Source organism: Lonchura striata, chromosome 2 (genome assembly GCF_050655825.1).
Source record: "Lonchura striata isolate lonStrDom1 chromosome 2, ASM5065582v1, whole genome shotgun sequence".
Taxonomy (NCBI): Eukaryota; Metazoa; Chordata; class Aves; order Passeriformes; family Estrildidae; genus Lonchura; species Lonchura striata.
In genome coordinates, this window is record NC_140704.1 from 43,637,401 (window position 1) to 43,663,441 (window position 26,041).

At 36.3% G+C, this 26,041-nt stretch overlaps 1 protein-coding gene and 1 long non-coding RNA gene across 9 annotated transcripts in view; one reads left to right on the plus strand and one right to left on the minus strand.

The window, feature by feature from the left end:
* LOC110471066 (prostatic acid phosphatase-like) overlaps positions 1–16,531 on the plus strand; it is a 27,717-nt gene extending 11,186 nt beyond the window's left edge. For all 4 annotated transcript variants that reach the window (XM_031504169.3, XM_085573277.1, XM_085573276.1 and 1 more), the window contains 7 exons: positions 392–490; positions 1,321–1,425; positions 2,414–2,546; positions 3,948–4,030; positions 5,715–5,821; positions 6,390–6,559; positions 7,350–16,531. In XM_031504169.3, the coding sequence (XP_031360029.2) occupies positions 392–490; positions 1,321–1,425; positions 2,414–2,546; positions 3,948–4,030; positions 5,715–5,821; positions 6,390–6,559; positions 7,350–7,468 (816 nt within the window). In that variant the 3' untranslated portion in view covers positions 7,469–16,531. The remainder of the gene's footprint in view (positions 1–391; positions 491–1,320; positions 1,426–2,413; positions 2,547–3,947; positions 4,031–5,714; positions 5,822–6,389; positions 6,560–7,349) is intronic.
* On the minus strand, positions 240–26,040 carry LOC146768211 (uncharacterized). 5 transcript variants are annotated; one of them, XR_014953271.1, is made up of 4 exons: positions 23,152–26,040; positions 17,777–17,900; positions 15,960–16,077; positions 240–15,384 (listed from the first exon to the last, which is right to left on the minus strand). It is a non-coding gene; the product is annotated as an uncharacterized LOC146768211 (long non-coding RNA). The 5 variants fall into 5 exon arrangements; XR_014953270.1 differs by having other exon boundaries at positions 15,960–17,900; XR_014953268.1 differs by having other exon boundaries at positions 17,777–26,040.
* Position 26,041: the final 1 nt, after the last annotated feature.

Sequence of the window (26,041 nt, forward strand, 5' to 3'; positions counted from 1 at the left end):
CTACTTAAGGTGGAGTTAAGTTACATCTGGGGAAATGCAGAAAATGAGAGGGAAATTGTAGCTTTTTAAAATTTCTGATCATGGACCCTGACCCATTGCTCAGAGCAATCCCTTGACAGACATGTGCCATTTCTTTTTGCCAAAATCAGTTAAATTGAGGGAAATCAATCTATCACAAAAACAAGCATCCATTGAAAAGTCAAGTTATCACAGTCTATCACCTATTTTAACTGAATTCATGAGTAAGGTACCCAAAGAAAAAATTATTGAGTAGGTCTAGCACAACCATGAATCTGCCTAAAAAATATTACACTGTTAATTCAGCAAAAGAAAAAGCAGAGGGGTGTTGATAATTTTAGAACTATTCTAACTTTTTCTTTTCATGTTTCAGAGGCTGAACTTTCCTCTGCCCAACTGTCCTCGTTTTGATGAGCTTCAGCATGAAACACAAACATCAAAAGAATTTCAAAGTAGAATACAACCATATATGGTAAGAGAAAAAACCCAAACAAACAAAAATCCAAACAAACCCAAGATGTGAGAAAAAGGAAGGTAACTAAGTTGTAGAAGTTTTAGAATTGCATTTTTTCCTTTTGTTAAAATGGAAAAACAAATTGAAAAAAATTAAATCCCTGTTTAGGTTATGTCACTATTGGGTCAGAGATGACACAGAGTCAGATCAGAAGGCAAAGTAGCAAAAGCCCCAACTTTACTGAAACTGTTCCTTTTATACACTAGTCTGATATAGATGGACCTGATTGGTCATTTAATCAACACATTTCACATAATTGGCTAATTAACAAGACACCCATTTGTAAACAACCTTATGAGCAAAACAGCTTATTAGAAAACACCAGGTGGAGATTGTTTAGAATTCTTTCTCTCCAGCTCCCTAAAGTTTCCCAGACTGATTTATGGGAAAGCTTATCTTGCTTCCTCTCTCTCTGACCAGACTATTGCATCCACAAGGCAATATTGTGGATGCAATAGATATTGGAGGCAGATATTAGAGAAAGATTCTTCACCTAGAGGGTGATCAGCCATTGAACAGGCTCCCCAGGGAAGTGGTCACAGCACCAGCCTGACAGAGTTCAGGAAACATTTGGACAATGATCTCAGGCACAAGGTACGATTTTTAGGAATATGATGTGCAGGGATAGGAGTTGGACTCAATGATCCTTACGGGTCCCTTCAAACTCAGTTTATTATGTGACACTGTGAAAATTCTGTGGAAAAGGCTGGATGTTAGTGAATCTATCTGTATGTATGCTCCATATGTATTGAGCATTTGTGGTATACTCTTCATTTTTTCCCCCACAGGATTTTTTACAAACAATGGCAGTTAACACAGGGCTTGAACTAAATCACCTTAAAATACTGGATAATTTCCAGCTCTGGAATACATATGATACTCTACATTGTGAGGTAATAATAAATCAATAGATGCTGGGGAGGAATATAATTCCAGCTTTGGGTTTTAATCAAACCATGGCAATGTGTTTTCACAGGAATGAGTTGTATTGTCTCCTACATTTTTTTCTTTTTTTTTTTTTTTAATTTGGATCTAAGTTACATTTTAGTGCTTTGGTAAAAGATAACTGAAAAACAGTCTATAAGCTTGGGAGACTGTCACTTCCATTTTGCGTTTGAAGAAATGTTACCATTCCCACTATTCCCTTTTTCCCCTTCCCAATATGGTATTCCCAATAGAATTATTCATCATGATGGCTATAATAGATTTTTGATTTTTAACAGAAAATGAAATTACTAGCTTTAAACTATTAACAGGTAAACATCAAAATACTTAAGATTTTGAACACGAGAGATCACGAAAGATCTATCAGTTAAAAAATTTTGAGACAGAGCTAACAGTTAAAAAAAAGCCCAAACTGACTCCAAGTATGGGATAACTTGGCCCCAGTCAGACTACCAGCAATGAATGAAGGATTTTGAACATCTCCTCTACAAACTGAGGTAATGATAAGACATTGTCACTCTTACATGACTGGAGAATGACACTTGTCTCTAACTTCCCAGTGGAAGAACTGGTATGTGGACAACTGTATAGAAGGCAGAAAAAAATAGATATTTATAACCTGAAGACACCCAGAGAAATGAAGAGAAGAAGACATATGTCTGCAATACTTCCCACCAAAAACATGTACAGCAAGAACATATTATACCTACAAGGAATCTCCTTCATTCAGGTGCTTCTGCTCTGCCCATTCACTCACTTCAGGCCAATCCCCATTCCCACAAAATGTATTTCAGGGCCTGCTCTGGAGTAAAACCATACTGTGCAGAGAATTGCAGGACAGCCTCAGAAAGTCTAAACTAAGTAGTGTGAGGATAGTTAATAGGATGATGGAAACCAGTGAATTATAAACATTCTTTTGTTTTCCTTTATCACTAGGGTATTCACAATTACACTCTCCCTGTATGGGCCACTGCAGATGTAATCAACAAGATGGAAAAACTGGCAGAATTGTCCTTACTTTCATTATTTGGGGTTTATAAAACAGAAGAGAAATCACGACTACAAGGAGGTAAATCAAAAAATGCATAGCACTAGGAAAGCAGGAGATACGTCAACATCCTGTCACTTTTCTGATGCAAAATTATTCAAATAAACCTTTGATTTGAGCTATTGACATTGGATGCCATATTAAGTATTCAAATATGTTCTGAACATTGGCACTTGCATGGATAAAATACTGCAACAAGGTGTAAAAATCAATATCTTCAGGTTTTCCAGATTTTTTAAGGGATTAGGACTTTTTAGATATATTATAGAAAATGAAGGGAATAAATCAGGCCTTCATGGTTATGATCATACTTATCTTGTAGTAGGATAGATTAAGTTGTTTCTCCAACATTTCTTCTAATTGTTTACTGTTGTTTTTTTTTCCCTTTGATGTACTGGTTATACATTGTGTCAAAATACTGGCAACACATTTGTAGCTCTGTTAGTGATATAAAGCTGCTCCAAAATAGTCTGATCAGAACAGAATCTGAGAGATTCCAGTTATGTCTATAATGCAAGAACTACAAGAACTGGGAACTACTGTTTAGCTCCAAAACTGTGCACACATAGACTGTGCTGCACATTCTGACACTACTTAGGATACAAACCTGGAATTTATCATATGATCCCCAGGTATCCATGAGCAGGAAATCCAAACAATTGAGGTTGATTATTTGCAGGCTGGAGCATTTGAGGCTAGGCTTTCTAATGCACCTACTGTGCAGCCTAGATCTAGGTAAAGAATTATTAGCAGATCCATCATCTAGGCATACACATCACTGGATCAAATATATAGTAATTACAGGCTCCAATCTCCAGAAAATCCTATTAGCTGGCAGATGCCATATCGCATGGTCAGGACTATTTAATATTCACTGGCATACCAGTTACATCCTCTTTCCTAAGAATGATAGAAACTGTGCTTCAGAGAAATTCTGGTGCCCTTACCCATTAGCTTTAGAACACCTTTGGGCTGAAGAAGAAGTACAAAAGAGCTTTGGAAAAAACAAAGAATCAATAATGTGTAACATGTTGGAAGTAAATAGTTAAAATATTTTTTCTTTGGCTTGTAGAGAGGAAGAGACCAGCACAGTTGTTATTATTCCAACACTACAAAAAAACCCCAAAAATTAATGGACAGATCTCAGCATAACAGAACTGGAAGTGTCATTACCACCAGTTCTCAGGATGGTTCTAGACGATTTCCTGTGAATCCTGCCTCTTCACTGGACCTGGATGATGAATCATATATTTCTCCTCTGTAATACCTTCTTTGTAGTTACAAAATTGTAGTAAACTAAAAAATTAGTATGAGGCCTGAGTAGATGTCTTATATTTGATACTCACAATATTTTGTCTTTTTTTGTTTCTATTCAAATATTACACCTTCATTTTCCAATTCCTTTTTTCCTATATTTTTAAGGTGTCCTTGTGAATATTATTTTAAACAGTATTAAACAAGCTGCAAATTCTTCAAAACCAACAAAAATGGAGGTCTACTCTGCAGTGAGTATTTTCATCTTTCATAAATCTTGCTTTGATTTTACCAGTAAAGTAAGTTAAATGAAAGAATAATATACTACAGTTTAATTAAGCTAACAAACTAAACACCAATGAGTACAAGAACAAAGTACAGGCATGGATCTCACCTCAGTTTTAGTTAAACTATATTTGGCAAAGAAAATTATATATTTTATCATTCATTATTCCTACAACATAATGGTGCAGTTTCTATTAGTTGCATTTTCCTGAAGTGTTCCAAAATTACATAGCAGAACTTCCGCTGTGCCTCCAAACCTCACTGTGGGTTCTTTTTTATTACAACTATTATTATTTTATTTATTTTAGAAGGTGAAGAGGCCACTTTCATCAGGCCAAGGTCTGCTTAGCTCATTCATTATTCTGTCTCTAACAAGGGCAAAAGGCAGGGATGAATATGAGAATAAAGCCAGCAGAGAGTGATAAAACCTTCCAGCAATCTGTGTCTTAGGAACATCCTGGAATAGACTTTGTCCCTGTGTTTAGTATCTCTTGACAGACTGTCTTCTATCAACTTGCCTAATTACTTTTTTGCCTAATTACATTTATTCTTTTGGAATCTGCAACATCCTGTGAAAATGATTGGTGTGTTAAAGAAAAAAAGTATTCCCTCTTTTAGTCACATTTTCTGGGTCTAATGAATTTACTATTTTCACTATTTTCTCTCACTTCTTTTCCATATTTCCTTTTCCAAGACAGAGTCCTACCCTATTTAATCTTTTCTCCTATAGAAACTACTTAATATTTCAAATCTTTGTCACTGTCCTTCCTACATGATATCTTTCCTTCTAGTACTATCATGTTCTTTTTGAAGAGGAAAGAGCAGTACATCCAGATTTTTCACTTCTACTTTAATACTGTGAGTTCAAGTATACTGTTATTTTTGAAACTGATCAGCCTAGAAAATTCCAGAACCTGAATAATAATTAAGCCATAGCTGCTAGACTATAATATAAATAGGCTTAGCAGATATATATACCTAAAGATGCTTGCAAAATTTATGCTCCAAAGTGTTTGGACTTCTGCCTTCAGATTCTCTTGCTATGATCCCTGCAAAAACAGGGATAATGGGTAGACAGAGATCCTATATGTGGGTGGGTAATAGATCCCATAAAAATAGAAGCCAAACTGGGATTTTGTTGTATGAGTCCAAGTAGAAGGAACAATAGAAAAAATTCTGAAGTGGAAGAAAGGAGAATAGTCTTTGCACACAACTATTTGTTTGGTATATTACCTGAAAAAACATACTTGTACCTTCACTTGAAATGCCCTAGATGATACTACTGTACACTGCCTTAATCTGACCTTGGAGCAAAAGACACTGCCAAAGGAAGAAAACGAGAAAATGGACTGGAAAATTAGATTTATTACTCAAACCATTTCTTGCTTTTCCTCAGTATCTGTCTCCAAAATCCTGCCAGATGGTGTAAGACACATACTGCAGTAACTCTTTGGAAATGCCTCCTGCTGTCTGTAGTAATCAGTTAACATGTTTTTCCAATGGTGAATATACTGAACACATTTTTATGGTCACAGATTTTTTGTTTATCTCGATTTCCACTCCCTCTCTACTCTTGTCTCGTAACTCTGGATGAATGGTAGTTGAATTAATTGACTGTAAAGGATGGATTTTTTTTTTTTTCTCTAATAGCACGACACCACAGTTGGGGCCCTCCAGATTGCTCTCAATATTTTCAATGGAAAACTGCCACCATATGCTGCTTGCCAGTTTTTTGAACTCTACCAAGAAAGCAATGGGCAAGTATTGTCTTACTGATGCAAGAAAGAGTGTTTAGACTTTGCTATTCTCTTCCCCAAAACCATTTTCTCTCAAATATTGTGAGATGATACAATTTTGATTTAAATAGATACTTCACTAATAGCCTATAGACACAAAGTCATATTAAAACTAGGGAAAATTACATTTTCTGTATGTGCATGTATGCTTTGAAAGACAGGAAAAAGAGGTAAAACAAGCCTTATGAGAGGGAAGAAAATGGTAAAATAAATTTTTCTGATTCTTCAGATGATAGCACAAACATTTCCAAGACATAACTCCCACATTAAGCCAGTTGGCTTAGAAAAGCCCAGTGCTGGTTTCATTCAAGGAGCCTGCAAGAAGACTTTTTCAGCTGTTGATCTGTGCAGTTAAATAACCAGCTTTGGCAAAGTGGGCTTTGCAGATGTCTTTCACAAAGCCTCCACTCTTGGAGAACAGGTTCTAGAGTAGAATGTTAGAGCCTATTTCCAACGTGCTGTGTCAAAGTAGGAAACCTTCTATTTAAGAAACCTTCTATTTAAAAAACTTTTCAATATTGTTCATCAGGCAATATAGCATCGAAATGCATTATCGGAACGACACTTCCAAGGATCCTTATCTCCTCACTTTGCCAGGGTGCACCTCTTCTTGTCCACTTAAGAAGTTTGCTGAACTAGTTTCTCCTGTGATTACAGAAAACTGGTCAAAAGAATGTGGGAAGAAAGACAAAATGAAAGGTAGTGTAACAGTTCTGTATTTTCCACTAAGACATGGAGGCAGATATTTTATCAGTGGCTTCAAACTTTGTACCTTTCACACAATCTATAGATTTCCCTTTAAGACTGGGCCAGATATACTATGGACAGGGAATGTCAGTAGAAGTTAAATTAGCATATTCACAAAAGGTGCTGCCTAAAGGCCATGGTCAAAACTAGATCTCCACTTGTTGAAGATGTCTAAGAGTAGTGTGGATGTGGGTGTTATACAAGGGTCCTGTTCATGTTGGATACATCAGACTTTCTGCAAATGCAAAGCAAAAATGGCCTGCAAATGCATGGAAAGATTTGTGCATCTGTATTTCTGCAGTTGTACTGAGTGCAGCTGATCCATGATCTACTAACAGCTGAGAGCTGATAACCTCTTCCTGCCTGAATATTATTTCTGGGAGGGAGGAGAAAAGCAAGGCAATATATGTTACTTTTCAATAGTCCCATTATTTCCCCTATCCTGCATATATTCATCATTTTGCTGATCCCTGATGAAACTATTTTTCTTTTTTCATTAACTACACATAGGCCCTCCTGCCCTATGGAAACATTGGAGTAAGATTTACCTATACACAGAAAGCAATCTATAAATTTCTAGGATTGAAGTATATGTTCTTATCTTGCATGTCAGTAAGTGTAATCTTGCCAGAAATATTTCCATTGTATGTATATATAATTAGACTGTTAGCTTTGCATAGAAAATGGCATACATATATGTCTTTCATTAACTCCCTTTTAATTTACTTTTTGTTCTTCACAGATATTTTTATTGGATTTAATGTTGCTGTTGGCTTGTTGTCCATTTTTAACCTTGTACTGCTCTACCTCCTTTATCATTATGGACGCTGCAGGAGCAGAAACAACTACCAAGACATTTAAAGCAGAGGTAAAGAAGTAAAAGTGAGAGCAGCTAGACATCAAGGAATACTTGAAGTGGTTGATATCCATCAGTTTGCTCTGGTTAAAATAATCTCCAAAGCATATTCAATAAACCTGAACAGCTGAGGTTATCTGTGGCCCAGCTCCTAAAATTCTACGCATCTGCAGCGAGAAATACTGTAGAAATACACTATTTTAGGAATTACTGGATGGATGGAATTATTCCAATTTATATCTTTATTCTACTACTACTACTATTAATCATTTTTACATTAACCAGTGGGGTGAAGGAATGCCTATGTTTTTTTTTCACACTGCCAATTACCATTTAGCCCTCTGCTGCTCAACAGGTCTTGCTTCAAAACTGCATTCTGTAACATTTACCTTACTTCCTATAAATGGCTATTTTGTTGATGCACGGGAAAACAGTTTTAGTGAGCAGAAGTTGCAATTAATGTATGAAAAAGACTCATACCAACATTTGGACATATTGTTCCTGCACGTATTAATGCAAATTTATGCATGAGTTTTGACCTTGGCTTTCAGCTAATAAAAGTCTTTAGCCTGCTCTTTACATCTTTTCTTTTACATCTCTATAGCTCTAACTGAAATTAGTAGAACTGGGATGATCTCTGTCACATATCCAGACATCAAGCAAGAAGTTTAGTGCAACAGGATCTTGGTCAATGTCTGTAACTTCAATAATATGAATTAGTAAATATATCAAAATTTATTTTCTGTTGCTACATTGTTTTCCTATTTTTCTGAGCTCCCAGTCATGAATGATCCTTTGTTCTGTGTTTCTTTGAGCCACTCTTAGAATAAGTCCTCAAGCTATCACTCTCCTCATTATCTTTTATTTTAAATCACAATAACTCCTTTAACTCCTTGCTCTGTTCACAATCCTCTATGTTAGCAAGATCTACAGTAAATGTAAAAAAACAATGATTCTGCTTTTTGTATGCTGATCTCTTCTGTGCAACATATTTTGTTTATATTGTGAGCTTCTAATGTCAGCAAATGTGTTTCTGTAACTGCTCTTGAATGTCACAAATTATATGCATAATAAGCACTAATATTGCTGTATAAAATGCTACTTATTGTCATATGTTTCAAGACTGAATCAAGACTTTCATCCTGTAGTCCTGCAGAGGATACTGTGAATTACAATACCTTGGAGAAGTCTCTTGAAAAATCAAGACAACCATACAAACAGCTGGCAGCAGCAGGGTCAGCCCATAATGTGCTGAAGCTAAGGTATCCTGCTGAGATTCAGAAAGAGAGAAAGCTGAGGGATGGAGCTGCTTAACTCAGACATAGCATCACAGCAATGTGAATACATTGCTTCTGAACTGACTTTCACTCACATTCTGTAGGTTGCAACATGTAGCCCAGAAGCCTCAGTAAGCTATCACTGAGAGAGTGATCTAGAGATCAGCCCTCAATATTGCAGCTGAAAAGTGATATAATTATATATAGTGATATTAAATATCATATATAAAATAGCATAAGTCAGAGTAACAAATGCTTGTGGGAATATAGCACTTCCCAAATATTGCATTTCTTGTAATAACTTTAGCTACTGAAGTGTCCAGCTTTTGAAAATTATTTCTCACTCAGTAAAATACTTTTAGTAGTATCCACGACATTTCCATTTTATCTATTTTAGGAAATATCATAATCAACTGAATAATCATAATCAATTTGAGTCTTACATGTTCAGGATTTTTATTGTATAACAGGTTGCAAAGCAGTCAAAAAGATGAAAGACTGTCCCTAAATTAGATGGTTTAGATGTACAAGCTTCAGATTGTAAGTAGTCATTTTGATCCTCATGCAAAAACTTGAAGGAATATCTATATTGCAGTAAAAAGTATTAAAGCAGCTCTAGGAGACAAACCTGAGTTGGCTTGGTTACTATTAGAAGTGTACTCAAGGTGGAGAAAAGTTCAGAACAAACTGCAAAACCCATGCTCCTGTATGTGTGTATATATATATATATATATATATATATATACATATATATATACATAGTCAGTGGTTACCTGATACTGAGCTCTAGATTACCACAGCCATAATGCTGGAACCCACTTAAGGATAAATTATGGTTTTTTATTAGAGGAAGTCAGATGCTTGACAAATGAAGATGTATCGACTGATAAAGTGCAGTAAGAACCAGTTTTGAAATATTAGAAAATCAGTTGATTGCACTCCTCAAGAAGCAGAATGGGACATGTTTTTGTAAGATTGCTTCTTACAAAAAGAAGTAGATTCAGACAGAAAGTAAAATGTGAAGTGTCTGAGACATCTTGTATGGTTTATACTGCCCAAGCCTAAGTTGTAACAAAGAATTTCAAAATATAAGGCAATTCTTATTGCAAGCAGGAGCTGGCAGGAAGGAGTTTTATTGTAGGAACACCTTTCTGTTATTAGATAGTCATACTTGAAAATGCATATGCACTTTTAGGAAGGATCCAGTGAACACAAGTCACAGAGAATGTAATGACAGGTTCAGATGATGTAACTTCAGAATTAATGAGGGTACATAAAAGATGTAATAACTTAGTAACGTAGGCCCTGAATCTCACTTATAGGAAAGATGTTTTGTCTTGCTGTGTTTAAATCAAGTAAAATTTCTCCAGTGGAGTAAAAGGTTGTACATGTAGACAAGTTTAAAGCTTTTTTTTTTTTATTTTTTCAGCCATATTTACAGTTTGCTTAGTATAATCTGCAGACTGTTTGTGATTAGAAAATATTTTGTCTCCAAGCAACTTGTGGCACTGCAATAAAGTACTTTAAAGAAACAATTCAACATTTGCCATTTTTTCTTATTGAAAAACAATGGAGCTTTCTGTACCTCTAGAATTTCCAAACAATAGTAAACGTTCATATTTGTTGCTTCAATAAGAACAGATTTTAAAACACTTCTGCTTTGATATGAATAAAGTTGATGGCATGAAGCTCTTCAATTTGCCCTCTAGCAGTGACATCATCTGTCTCTACAGTAATTACAGTAGCAACTAGACACTGCAGCAGGGTTTTCTGGTGCCTATGGTAGACAGTAGTGCACACACAGCACTTTTCACCTCAGTCAGCAACAACCTCCTCTCACTGAATTGATTTTATTTGGGACACTAATTAGACACTAATGCTTCTTCATCAGAAATTGCCAAGTATTAATACTCAGATTGATAAACATGAGTTGATATTGAAATAAGAGCATATGACTTGAACTATTACATTACATGGTCTCTTTTATGACTAGGCAACTTCACCTTCAAAGGGATTGGAGCACTGGAAAGACCGACCTGCAAGATCACGTGTAGGACATGAGGTCAGATGGAAAAACAGTTTAAAAGACTAAATCCTGTTTTGCTAATGTCTGTTAACATCTCTTGTAGAAAGCTACTTCTTCTCCTGAGAGTCAGTGCATTATCAATTCTTTCCATCCTGCAGACGAAGGTTCCAGTCGTCTTTTAAAAAACCTGTAAAAAGCAGGATAATGCCATTTATCAGCTCAAAGTAGATAGAGACAAAAAAAAATTGTCTTGGCTTCATCTCTGTATATATATAGCTGCAGTCATGTGCATGTCCAAAAAAAGGTAATTTCTTTGTGCTCTGTTTACAGCAGCTAAATCTCTTGCTCTCCTCCTACAGTGAGCCCTTGACTTCAGAGGACACAATTCTCCTAGCTCATCTACCCTATAAGCTAAAAAGTTGTAAAGGGCAGTCTGATCATAAAGTCTTTTCTTTAGAAAGATGAGAAAAAAAGTGGACTGTAATTTAAGGTCCAAACAGGTAAGCTTTCCATCCTCAATATACAAGTGTTGACAGCTTTTGGATCAGTAATTACAGGCAGACTACCAAAATTCCATAATACCCACAACTATTTTGAGCTGTCTGAGGACAGTGCCAGTACTTCTTAGAAGTGGAGCTCCTTAATTCTTTCCATTCTAAGGCATTCTCACAGTTTCTCCTGGCTGCTCTTCAGGAAGCAGCAAGAACTGAAACATATTTGAAGCCTACACCTTATTCAGAATTTTTGAAACACATGCATTTAAGATTAAAATAGATGTAATTAGTGAATTACTATTTTACTTGTTGTACAACAGTTTTCTTCACTTGTTTTATTAGAATCTATATACAGAGATACATTTACAGCATGGACTGACTCCTCCAGGGCAGTCAAATGAACAATTCAGACATAGCATGTTACATGCATATAGATGAGATAATTTGCTACTGATACAAGCAGCACTACATGAGAATCTTCTGTATCCTCTGTAATATGGTGGTGGAAGAGAGCTTTATCAATCCATTACCCACAACAAACAGACTCTTCTTTTCTTGGTACAAGAAGATGTAGATGAAAAAGCACAGTAATCTGAAATACTCTTCAAATAAAGACATAGAAGTCTCCTTTTGCTAAATGAAGGCCTAATTTTTCACTTCATTCAGTTAAATGTTTGGAAAGAAGGATCTCAAAAAGACAGGCAATACTAAACCATGCATGCTGTGGTTAGCTCATCTGCAGCACAGTTACTGAGTTGTCTTCTCTTGTAAAGCTATTTGCTTTCACCTCTGAGTTACTGATAGGATATAGGTGAAGGACAACAATAGAGTGAGTACTATAAGCATAATTTTACATATTGTGATGACCAAAATATTTGGCCATATATGTGAACTGAATGAGCCATTAATTCCCTTGAATTCCTTGTTCTAACTACCACACTGAACCTGAGTGTATGCACCAAGCATAATCTCTGTTGATTTATCTCTCTTCCTTTCTGACCATACATTCAGTAATATAAATATTATAAAAAAAACCCACTAGCTGGGCTGCTTGGACTGTTGTCTGGTTGAGGTTTCACTATGGTTTGAATGCCAACCCTCTGTAAAGACCACTCTTCATTATGAAGTGCTGTTGTCATTAGTGACTCCCTGACTTGAGCCCTAAGAAGAATCCTATATTCTGAAGCATTGCCAGCCAGAGTACAATTACTTAATATTTATTCACCTGATGCTTCAAAAAATAACTCTGAACAAAATTCAGAGATTTTAGGAGATTTTCATAACCATAGCTTGCTTTAATAACCAAAGCAGACTGAACATGCAAAACAAACTTCCTTATTTACTTCAATGAAGTAAGTGCCACTTTGGAGAGTGCAGACATTGTCTGACTCTTCTTAAGTGCATTATTTATAATACAGTAGCTCTCTGGTTTAGGATGCATTCTTAAAATCTAGTCTATATTTGTCATCAGATGAAACACAAAGTCTAATATGAGGGTCTTGATGATGATAGGTCTTGACTATTCAAGAAAGAGCTGTGTATCCTGAAATAAAAATGACAAACTTTAAAAGGACTGCATTGCAGAACAGAAGAATGTTATAAATTGTTATCTGTTTAAAATAAATTCTAAGAAAATTGGAAATACTATAGGAATGGTCATAGGTATGGGTTTGGGAGATTTCTAATAATCAAATATAAAAATTTTGAAAATGGGCTCTTCTGTCAAGAAGTCCTGAAGTTACTCTTTCTGTTCTTCTCAGAGATGTTTTTGTTTTCCACCATGTGTTTACATGTTCACTGAGCCCTTGTAAATGTTACTGTGACAAGATCACTCCCAATTTCCTCTGAGCCTGAAAGAGCACATAGGAGGGAGGAAGCAGGGAAACTGTGCATAGCTGGATAACACCACATTCTCAAATCAATCTTTTATATATACACTAAGCAACTAATATAAAACACAGCAAGCTAACATGACACATGGTAAGGAAATGTTTCAAAAAAAATGTTTCATCATGTTTCATCATGCATGATTTCTAAAGAAATTTTAAGGGAGATAAAAGCAAGAGAAATCATCTTGAATACAAATGTCATAATCTTAGTCTAGCCAAATAATGCAGTCAAAATGTAACATAGCCTGAGCAGGAAAGTAGACCCAAAAGAACTATGATTCTGCATATCCATGGGATGTCCCACTAACCATCAGCAGAGCCTAAAGGATCAATCTCAAGAGTTATCTTAAATATAGAGGCAGCTAAAATTAGCATAATCTTAATAAAATATAAATTCCATAATGTTTGGTTATTTTGTACTTTTATAATTCATTTCCTAGTATGAAAATCTATTTTTAAAAAATTCTTTTGCTTTCAAATCTTGTCTGGTGACAAAACAAGTTTTAAATAATTTGGTGAATGCTAAATAAATCATTCCATAAATCAGATCCAACATTTTTGCATAGTGGATGGGCAGCTCCCCCAAGCTGCCAACCATTGGATTATATGATTTCCAGCAGTCTGTGGACAGTCCTCTATTTTGATACAAGAGCCTAGTTCTAGGTAGGTAATGAAATGTCTTGGTATACACTAGATACAATCTGACAATCAGCAAAATAATGGCATGAAAAACAAGTGTGATGGGGAAGGCAGTCTGTGTAAGCACCACATGCTTCTCTTGAAATGAAACATATGACACAAAAGGCAAGGCATAAGGTGCATCCTTAAGTACATTAATTACTAGCAGCAGGGCATTGGGAAAACTCCTCAAGGTGAATCTAAATTCAAAATAAAATCTGCTATAAAGAGAAGAGATTTGTGCCACCTTAACATCACTTAGGTAAGGGGTAAGCAAAAAAAAATTAAAAAAATGTTTTGTCAGAAGACTGGATCTCAGCTTTTGAGTACTGTTCAGAAACTGCTTTGTGTATGTAGAAATCAGTAGAGGCTGTGGTGTATCCACAGACATCCTCAGATATATAATTCCATGTGTTAAACTCTATTTTGGTTAAAAAACTCCTCGGGTCTCGGGAGTTTAAAGGGATTTCCAAATAGTGACAAATCTACAGGCATACTGTGTAGAGGTGTCATAGCCATGACAGCGCTGGCTTTCTGTCAACAGCAGCAAATCTTCCAAAACAAGATCGAGGTCACCCAGCTGCCGCAGGGCAGGGTAACAGCCACAGTTACTCTAGGAACTGATAACACAGGGCGTGTGGGAGCAACATCCCTTCGCCTGGCAAGTGCTGACCTGAGTATCCCTGGCATGCTCTGTGAAATTAGGCAGACTGCTTGAACCCTAGGAGTCTCCCCACCTTTACAATTCTTCTCATCACCTTTAATTGCAGCCCCGTGAGCATGAAGAAGGGCTGAGTCACAGCTTCCTAAGGATTACTGGGAGCAGTCTGCCACCTACTGCTTAGACAGGATCTTGGTGTTTGCAGCTTCCTACTTACCATAAGAAATCCTGTTTTCATAATCGTAAGAAATCATAAGAAAGTTTGTTTTAAAAGGGATCTAGACCACTCTGATGCTTCTGAATCTAAAGCTAAAGTAATCTTGGATGGTAAAAGGTCAGTTCTGCCGTTCCAGAACTAATTTCTGTTTTAAAGGAGTTGAAAAGACTATTAACAATTTTCTTCTAAACAACATGAAGAAAGTTGATAGGTAAGTTAGTGTCAAATGAACATATCTTGCTGACTCAGAAAATACCAGACTTCACTACTACACTCAGGGATTAACCTGTGGTGGTCTTTTTCACAGACAAAAACTTCTACTCAGTCATAATCAATGGCAAAACTTCAGGGGATGATTGTTTTTCTGACCTCTGTTAGCCTGTGTTCATCTTGATCTGTTCTTAATTCCCATACCAGCTAATACAACAGACACCTTAAATGGAAGAACAGAGGAAAAACATCTTTGATCAGTTTGCTGTTGATTACAGGCTTAGCATGCTGACCACAGACTTTCCACCTGCATTTTCTTACCTCTTGTTGAGGTATGAATCTTGTTGAGGGATGAATCCAACCCATTGTATTTGGCCACTTCATCTAACACTGGGAATTTCAGCTGGGCATTTTTCAATACTTTGTTATCTGAAGTCCAATGCTGTTGCCACATAGAGATATAAGCCTTCTATCAAAACAAAGGAAAGACATGTTTGTTCTAGAAACAGATGTTCAAGGCCTAGCACATTTGAAACTTTGTATATTTTTAATTCTGGGAAAATCTACAACATAAAAATTTTAAAACCTCAAGCTATTAATGACTAAGACTCTAGTAATTTGAGAAATAATTAATGGCAAGGACATTCCCACTTCCAAATTCTCCTTCAAGACCTTGTACTAATATAAATATAAAATATAGTGATACACTGTAAGCAAACATTGTTGTAACAGATTTGTATTGCTTTTAATAGCAGTATTCACATTTTAAAAGGTACTTCTTGAGGTAGATGAAGTAAATGATCAGAAATTAATTAACTTTGTGTTGCCTCCTGCAGTACAGACCAATGCAGCTTGTAGCCCATTCAGACAAGACACAAAGAAGAGGTACACAAGGGTATGTATGAGATAAAAATAGCAAAGAAAATGTGAAGATATGCAAAACACTTGCCTGGAAAGCACCTCCTGGAAATCCTTACCTGTGGGATTACTCATCACACATGCATAGTTCCACTGACTCTGATCCCTCACACTGAGAACACTCACCCAAGCAAAGGCTGGAAGAGGTAGGTCCTTCTAGATGATAAAGGCAGGAGCAGTGAAACAAAGAACAATATGGTAAGCTGCAAATATCTCGTATGTTGGGCAGAGGGGTATTAAGTCTCTGTAGGAAATCGAGAGGAAGAAATTAATTATCCTAGAGGGAAGAAAATAACACAAACCCACTATGAAACAGTAATAGTCTGCATAGGGATGCCGGAAGCCACAAAGTAAAAGGAAACAGAATCCCATGTGTTGAGCTGGTTACAAATTGGAACACTGTCAAATGCAGCTTCAGGCTTTTTAATTTTGCTTTTAATCAGCAAAGTCCATGCTGTGTCCCTGTTTACTGGTTGAACTAAAATAAATTTAGGGCCACAACTGAACAGTTTGTCCTTTTTCTGCCATGTGCCAACTCATCACTTAATGCTTCTGTCAAAAGTTACATTAGTTTTCTTAAAAAACAGGGTGTGCCAGCTCTCTCAGCACTGGTCAGAGAGAAAACCAAATTTTATTCAAAGACATAATTGCTAGTCACTTTTACATAAGAAAATAGCAGCAAATAAATTAATTAAACACTTTATTTTCTCTTAATGACTACCAAAATGTTAGTTTATTCAAATACAATATACTAACAATTCACTTTTAGTCTATTTCTATATAAGAGTATTCTATACCTTACTTCACTGCCATCTTATTTGTGCAGAGAAAAGTTTTCTTTTAAGAGTCAGATAATTTCAGATGATAAGATTTACACTGAAATAATTAATCAGCATATCTGGTGTTATGAAAATAATTAACTCTTCATAAAAAGATTCAGTTTGAACATGATTAGTAGTTAAAAAAAAAAAAAAGCTGCAGTGCCTTTTTTGCTAACAAACCACTTGTTTTGCAGATTGTGGGTGAAAAACATCAGTAAAAAGCTTGAGCAATTATGAAATTGGCTTATATATTCATGAATTTTATTCTTGACTTTCCTATAGTGGAAGATATTCTTCCTCTCAAAATGCAACTTGGACCAGAAGAAAAATAAAATAATTCTGTGATTTTATAATAGTGAACATGGCTCTTTTCACAGCTGTTATAACATCACCCCTATTGAAGGACAGTTCAAGCATTTTTAAACTTAGTCTAACCTCTTCTCGAGTGGATAGCACTTACTTGCTGACCAAGTAATTCAATAAATTTCACTTCACTGTTAAGTAAAAAAGCTGATTAATTCATATAATGCAAAACTGGTTATTAGTATAGTACAATAATTTGTATTTTCCACAAATTAAAATGTATAAATAAGAATGTATTTGAGCTTCTTTTGTTACATGCCTCCCCGCCATACACTAAAAATAGGACAGCAGAAGTTCAGAGGAATTTGGCCAAAAAAACCAAACTAGCACTAAATAAGATTACATAACTGTCCATATGCTTATGCTTAAAAACAACAGCATATGCCTTATATACTACTTGATGGTCACGATCTGTGTCAAAGCAAAGCAAAAGGAGTGGGAAGATAATATGGATAGCATACTGCCTGAAATGGATGCTAGAAGGGGCATTAACTTACTGCTGTTAACTTTCTGCCTTGCTGCTTGTGCTTTCTCACTTTCATCTACTTCTGTTTCCATTAATTCAGCCAAAAAACCCAGTGATCTGGATATTAAGGGTGAAATACCTTTTCATCACCAGAATCTAAAATACCAGTATCCCTGCAAGACTGAGAAATTGGTAAGGGACTCAATGATTTGGTCATAATGAGAAAAATGAAACCAGCAACAGCATGAGGGAAATGAAGGTGAAACTGTAACGATCTAAGAAAAAATACCTACCAACTCAAAAGAGAAATTTCCAAAGTACTGCTTCTGCTTATTACAGGAAATGGGAAAGAGCTGAAAATCATGCTGACAGATGCTCTTTTTATGACTCACTGTGTCCAGCAATCTTACATTGTAGCTGTCATTGAATAATGGGGGAAAGACAAAGTATCAGCTTCTCAATGTCCACGGCTTGCAATGCAGTTTAGCATTACTGCAGTGTATGTTACACCTTCCTTCTGTTGTTAATATAATCTGATTATCACTCTAAATAGCTCATAACAAAAGCTTTATAAACACCTGTGCCCATCTCTTCAGAGCCTTCTTCCAAGGAGAGGGTGTGTTGCCTGGAATATTCCCCACCCTCCTTCAGACCACCACTAGCGATCACTGATGTTAAAGAGAGAGCTTAAAACATCTCTCATATAAATGAGGAGACCTCTTGCCTATGAACAATAAAGGTGAGATTATGCCTATAGGGAATGCCAACCACCTCTGTGGGTTCAATCACTTTATGTTTCTTCACAAACTCCACAATGTTATTTGGACATTCAGAGTCAAGGACTGCAGGGTAATTGCGTGTGACCTCTCAGATCTGAGATCTGTTTGCATCGAGGAGGAGGCACACCTCCCAGAATCACGGCTTTTCCTGGCTCCATCAGGAGTTTCAGGTCCAAATGTCAATTAGATCAGATGCATCATGTGTCAGTGTGTGACGTGCCAGCTCTGCTATGCAGGGACAGGATGGCTTTGCGTGCCATGCTTTCCTGAGGCAAGTTACACCAAGGTGTAAAGCTACACATAGGAATATAGCCTGAAATACCATCACTGATGACTTTTAGGCATTCTGACTGAAGTGAGCTGAAAGGAAAGTCACTATAGTTAATTTCCAGCTTTTCTTAGCAAAAAAGGGACAGGGGATGGGAGAGAGCAGCTTAAGTAGCCTAGTAAGATGTGAATACTACAACCACATACACACAAAGCTACACTAACTTCTGAAATAGTTGTAAACAGTTTCTTTGGCGAGCAGGATTAGATAGCGATTGGATAGTGGTTTGGATAGCATCGAAAATGTGGAAAGCAGCAGGTGATGGACATCCCATTTTCAGTGCTATGGTGCTGGAGCTAGGGGTGTCTGGTGTAATCTCATAATGAAACTTCTGAATGCTTTGAACAGAGCTCAATAAAACAGCTCTTGAACTAACATGGAATTTTTTGTTGTCCAGCAATCAGATAATTGTCTTCTGTCGTACTTTAGAATGTTTATAAAACCAAAATACATTTTTGTAAAATCCACCATGAAAATATGTATCCAGTTGTGAATCATGCATATAGGGCATTAAGCAATTATTGGGGTGGGGGGGTTTCTAACAGGTATACAGATAATACTTGAGATTAAATTATTATAAAAGCAACACAGCTTTCACATATTATGCAACTTAGATCTTTCAGCCAGAAGCCTTTTCATTGCTGCTACTATTGGTAGTGATCTGTTCACAGATGAATTAGTGTTGAGGAATGTTATTAGGCAATAAAATGTTCTTTTGTTTTAGTGATAATACCTTGCAGCTGTATCATTGATAAATGGTTAGTGCGCATTTCTCAGCTAACAGTCATTCTAAATGGTAAAGAGCATACTACTCTACTATGGGAAGCTTTAAAAAAAAACAAGAAAAACCAAAAATTAAATATTCTTTCTGATTTACATTCTTTCTCACAAGGCTATAATTTCAATGACTTGGCCTTGCAAGTTATGAGATCATAATTTCCTCTGTTCTTCTCTGTGCTTCACAAAGAAATTTTGATGAAACTGGATATGCTCAAGAACATTCTTGCTCTCTGAAAATAGTAAGACTTCTAGAATCATCTGAGACACTGTGAGCAAGGTTAATAATTCCTGTTTGTTTTTTTTGTCCACAATTAGTTCTATTGGGCATTATAATCTCACTTATTTCTACTTTTGGGAATTGACCCCAGGTTGGGGAATCAGAGAATTAGTACTTACTTTTCCCCTATTGCTCTACAGGCTGTAGTGATGAATCAAGAATATATAAGTGACCCCTTCATAACTCTTGCTTATGAAAACTGAATTGTGTAAACAACAGGAACCTTTTGCTTGGTTTTCAAAGGCCCTTTTGGTTTGGATGACCAAATTTAAATACCTGCACTGCAGGAATCTGCAGTGATTCCGAGTTCAACCAAAAAATTCCAATGACTCAATTTTCCTACTGTCCCACTAATTCACTGTGCTCCTGAAATATTTCAGTGTTCAAAATAACTTTTTTAAACTTGTAAAAAAATTTTATTTTTTGTTACTCTAGTTTCTGAATATAAATTTCAGCCACTCTGTCAATATCCAGTTTCTCAAATTAATAGCATTCCCACTCCTGGACTAGCATTTAAATTTAAGTTTCCATAAAAATCAACTTTCAATAAATAAACTGATAATGAATTTGACAATGTAATGTCTTAAGTACGTGAATTTTATAAGATAGGAGCATGTATTAGAATACATAAGATATAGAAAAGTTGACATGTCACACTGTCACACAGATCAATACATTGAATAAGCCTGCAAGGTACTGTCATCTGTTTTTGTTCTCATGTCTATTAAAAGAGACAGGGAGAGATCAAATAGTAATTTTATTTTTTATAGGAGAAATGTACTTTTGCTAAAAAACACTTGATCTTTAAAGGTTATGTTAGGAAACTTGAAAATTATACACAGGAATACACAGAAAAAGAAACATTAATGTACTTTCAACTAGTCAAATATTAGATGCAGAAGGATGTTGAGAAAATAATTAATTCATATTTCTAGAGCACTCAGTGTACTGAACAATGTCACAGAAATGTCAATATGGAAATTAGTAAGCTTGAATATTCTGAAGCTTGAATAATAGAGCTGGTATAGTGTACACTAAATAAATCCTGGGCCAACAAACTGGGCAATGTGAATAGAACACAGCATAGCATCCATGTGGATTCAATGAGTCCTTTCATCTGGTGGAGTGAATAAAGTAAATTTCCCATGGATAAAAATTATACACAAGCATGCAATTATTTGCAAAGGCAATCCAAATAGTCTGGAATTTATTAACTCTAAAAGACTTTGAGTTTACAATGTCAATACTGCATAGTTATTTATGTATGTAAATGCATAATTCTCTAGGTTTATTTTTTAAATCCACATAGTTATGATGTGGGATTATATCATATACCACATCTAGATCTGCAACACAGATCTCTGATTGGTATTAAGAATAACTAATAACAGAACTAAGTTGAGATCCACTAGAGAGGATATCAGATCCCAATGGGCATTAGGTTTCCCAGCCTGTTATCCTGGAAAAACTGTGGTTTCCAGTTTAGCAGACTGGTGTGGGTACTGCCTCTTGTCCTGTCTTTTGCAACCTGTTGCTCTCTAAGCCGTTTCTCCCACTCCTTGCTTCTACATTTGAATCTTCCTATCATCCTATTCTACTCTCAGATCAACCCCTATCTCCTTCCCAGACATTCCCAGTCATTCTGGGAATTAATAATAATGATATTTGTATCATTAACAGTGTTTTGGTAGGCCATATCTAGCTACATCTTCTCCCTTACTTTCCCTCGTGTCACTTGTCTGTATCAGTTTTCTTGAGAAAAAGTCCTCCCTACATAAGCACTTCTTCTGTTCACAGTATAATTTTCAAAAATCACAGCCTCACAACTCTTCCTGTCTTCCCAGTTCTCAAGTCTAACCTGCAGAAGCTGACTGATTACTCTTCTCTCTCAGTTGTTCAAGATATTTCTCCGTCCTATGAGTCCCATGTGCAAAACCCACTCCTACCCTGCTGGCCAGGTGTGCTCCTCCAGAACTCCAATTTCTTCTTTGCATAGGCCCTCACCTTTATCACAGCCTGCAATGCTTCTTTGTGTTTCAGGGCACTTCCCTGCATGGGCTGTGTGTCAACAGTGGGAAGAAACATCACCTGGGACATCCACAGTACCTTTTATCCCAAAATGGTCCCCAGGAGTCAGATATTTCAAAGAACAGTTTACCTTAAGCAAGCTTGCAATGCTAAGGTGAAACATTCCCAAGATGAACTAAGTATATGGGAATTTTCATTGTTATTTTATCAAGGTTTCCACTGAACATATGTGTATAGATTTTTTTCAACAACCTGACTAAATGCAGTCAAAAGAAAAGGTAGTTAAAGACTTATTCTATGAATTGGTTGCTATTTTGTTTTACATGCAATAAACAATACATTTCTCCTTTACATTTTCCTTTGAAAAAATACACCTACACATTTCTTTAAACAGAGTAATTTCATTATGAACTGTTACATCATTGTGCATTACTATTAAGTTCTTTAATATTCTTTTAATATTCTTTAATATTCTTTAAAATATTCTTTTTACTGTGAATGACATCTGAGATTTTAAGCGAATCTGATATATTCACTTCTCCTACACCAGATGTAACTAATTGCAAAATATTGCAACTAATATTGGAACTTATCTATTGGAGGTAAAAGTGTTAAAAGATAATTTGTAGATTATCTTCAAAAGACACACCAGAGAGACCAGGTAATACAAGGATATAGATGGATCAAGAGCTCAAAAGTTAATATGTATTTACTGCACATGGGCCAATGACAAAATGAAAGGATTATCCAAACAGAAGAGGAATTATTGGAGGAATGCTATGAACATGAATACAGATTGGCATGCATTGCTGTATTGAAAATACATATTAATTATTTACCAAAATGTATCACAAAGTTAATTAGCTTAGGCTACAGTTATTATTAAGCCATTAGCTAAGATAACCAACAAGTCATCATTTAACAAGTCTATCAGGAAATATAGAATTATTAATGGAGAGCATCCAAAAGTTACCTGTTAATTAATGTCACAGAAAAGACAAATTATCATTACTCTCTGCATTTATTTTTATACAAAATATGTCAAGATACATAAAAATTTGATGTGAGCTTTCAACAGCTGGCAGATTGTCAGCATAGTCTTAATGCATCTTTGGGATAACAAAGAATAGAACAAAGACTGATGCAGGAATGTGGGTCTGATTTCCAGAAGGCCCTCTGTGTAACCTGCATTTTGCTATTTACAAAATGGCACTTAAAACAAAATGGCATTTACAACAGTTTTGCAGTAAAAGAGACAAGATCCAGGACAGAGGTTTCAAAAGGCATGTTAGTTAATTAGATTGATGTGGGACTTTTACATTTACTTCCCCCTTTCAAAATCTTTGTTATCCCTTCTCAGTCAAGTACTATAGTCATCACGGGATTACTGTTATTGCTATTTAGCCATCTAAAAATTACAATTATTAAGCATATTTTCTGTTAGTTATCCTAAATTCATTCTAAGCTGTGGTGTACCTTTTAGATCCAGTCTTTAAGAGGACTGGATAGATCCCCATCACTTCATGGCAGAACAACAGTAGTTGACCTTAGAGTAGATGGTCCTGCATCCTCCAATGCTGAAAGTTAAGTAAGAGAGTAAAATAACTATTCCCAGTTCTAGCAGGAACTTATTTTCTTCTAAGACAAGGAAGGGTGGAAAAAATCTCTCATTTGTCCAAACAGACCCAAAATTCTGCCCTACCATTATAAACAGTACTAGGAAGGGAAGTTAATTTGTCCATTGTTTGCTGCTTGCAGGCTAGGTAAAAACTTGTTATTTCTTTTATTGCAATAAACCATAATAAATCTGTCTTAAAAGTAATAGGATTTCTGCTGTTATAGGTTGTATTTGCAATCATAATATTTGCTGTTGCTGTAGAGAATCTTAGCATTGGCTCTACAGTATCTCTACTGTAGCTTGCTTGAAGAATTCAGCCATCCTAAACCTCAGTCTTTCAGAATAGGTGCTGATCACAGAAATAGCCAGTGGATTATTAATTATTTAGGGGTGGACTAGAACTCCTCATTCCTTCCAGATTTCCATAATTGAATGGTAAGGAGACCTTGCTCTCTAGAATGGATATGACCTGAACTCTTTTGCAAATGGAAGTATTTAAATGGACAAGGTCGTATTGACATTTGCAGTACTTCAGGTGAAAGATCTGGAAGAACTGAACTTGGGTCTGCTTCTCCAAAGTGGACTGAAGCAATTTAACATTTTATCTTTCAAGAAGGCATAAAATCTGTGTTTTGCTGTTATTGTTTTGATAATGAGAATGGCTCTGATATGATTTCTGACTCTGTAAGTGACTGGGAAAACTATGGGCAAAACACTACCTGGGTCACACACAGGTAACAACAAAACTGCCATTAATGGAGCAAGGATTTTGTTCACTTTCTTTTTAAATTAAAACAGCAAACTTTTAAATTTGAGGTGGTAAAAGTACAATTTTTATATTCCAGCATTTTCACAAACCTTTGGTTAAACAGAAAAATGAGACCCTATATCTAAAAATATTCAACAGTATTATTCCACAAGAAAAAATGACCAAGCAATCCAGAATGTTTTTTCTGCATACAAGGTAACTTCACACATACTTTACAGTTAGACAGTAATGAAATCCTGGTCTACTTTAATTTCTGAAAGACACTGTACCATGTTGTACAATATAATTACCATAATTTCCTGTCAGGACTGCTCAACACATCTTTCTTGTTAGTTTTTTCTCTGAATAATTTCAAAATTATTATTTCACTATCTCTCAAATTTTCTCTTTCTTAATCTCTATCCTCCTTTCCTTTTATCAGTTGTTTGCATTAGATCCAAAGTTAATACTACTACTTACGCAAAAGCACGTCCAAAAATACAGGATAACACAGTTACTGAAATACTAGCTTGAGCTGCATAAATATACTGAAATATAATCTGTGCTTTCTGATTAACATCCATCCATGAAAACATTGATTACTAGTTTGTTACATCGATTTCATTATGCAAGTGGTATCTTTGTTCCCGAGTAATAAACAGCTAACAAGCTGTTGGTTTACTTGGTGTATAATGCAAAATAAGTACAGAGACAAAATCAACACCCCTGAGCCAACTAATCAACAAAACCAGAAACCACTCCAAACCTGTCCAAAAACTCTTCCATGCGCTCCAAGAAACTCTTCCGAATCATATGACCTCCCTCTGAAATTAGATTCCTACAATTCCTAGTACGTTAATAAATCATTAAGTCTTTTCTTTTTCCTCCCATGAAGTTCTGTAACCAAAAGCAATTTATCAGCTTCCCCGAAGTAATGTTATTTTCCCATCAGTGCTATTTTATCACAGTGCCCCAGATTCAGAGGACTAGATTTATCAGAAGAGTGTCTGACTAGTATTTAAATATCTGAAGTAAAATATAAGAGAGATATTTTATCACATAATCACAGAATATGCTGAGTTGGAAGGGAACCACAAGGATCATCGACTCCAGCTCCCAGCCCTGCACAGGACACCCCAAGAGTCACACTTTGTGCCTGAGAAGTTGTCCAAATGCTGTTTGAACTCGGTCAGGTTTGGTGCTGTGACCACTGCCCTGGGCAGCCTGTTCCAGCCCCCAGCCACCCTGCCGGTGAGAATTTTTCTCCTGATACCCATCCTGAACCTCCTCTGACTCACCTTCATGCTGTTTCCTAGAGTCTACAAGATGATGAAAGGATATTAAAGGATATTAAAAAAATTTAATACCTGTGGTTTTGGTATTTTCTTGCCAAGATAGTTAGTTCCACTTACAGTTTTTTCCTCATTTTTCCTCTCTTCATCTGTAGACTTTAATGACACTGCTTGAAAGGAAAGGCCACAGTATTCTAATGCAAGTAATATTTAAAAATATTCTTAGTATTTATGTCAATCAGTAGGAGCTTGTGTTATAATGCTGCCGTAGGTTACAACATTTTTGGGAAACCTTGTATCTGGTTCAGAATATGGGGAAGTTGACGGGGAGCTCAAGAGTCCCGTAACAAATCTGGAGGGTGGTTCGCCAACCACATAAATCAGTGATTCACTTTCCGCAGCCTTAATGTGGCATTTTAACATCGCTTTTACAGTCACGTAAGTAATGTGCATAATTAAGCAGCGTGCTCCGGCTTTTTAACTGTCCAGCGCGCTTTTCACGGCCCGGAGACGCTCGGGCGGGAGCGCACCGGTCACCGACGCTCCTGAGGGGACGCGCAAGGGGAGCGCGGCGGGGACTTTGCCCCGGCGGCGCGGCGCCTGCGCACGGAGCCATGCCGGTTCCCGGCAGAACAAGGCAGGGCAGGGCAAGGGGCGAGGGTAGGAAGGAAGGAGGGAGGGAGCGCTGCGGGAAGGGGGAGGCAGCGC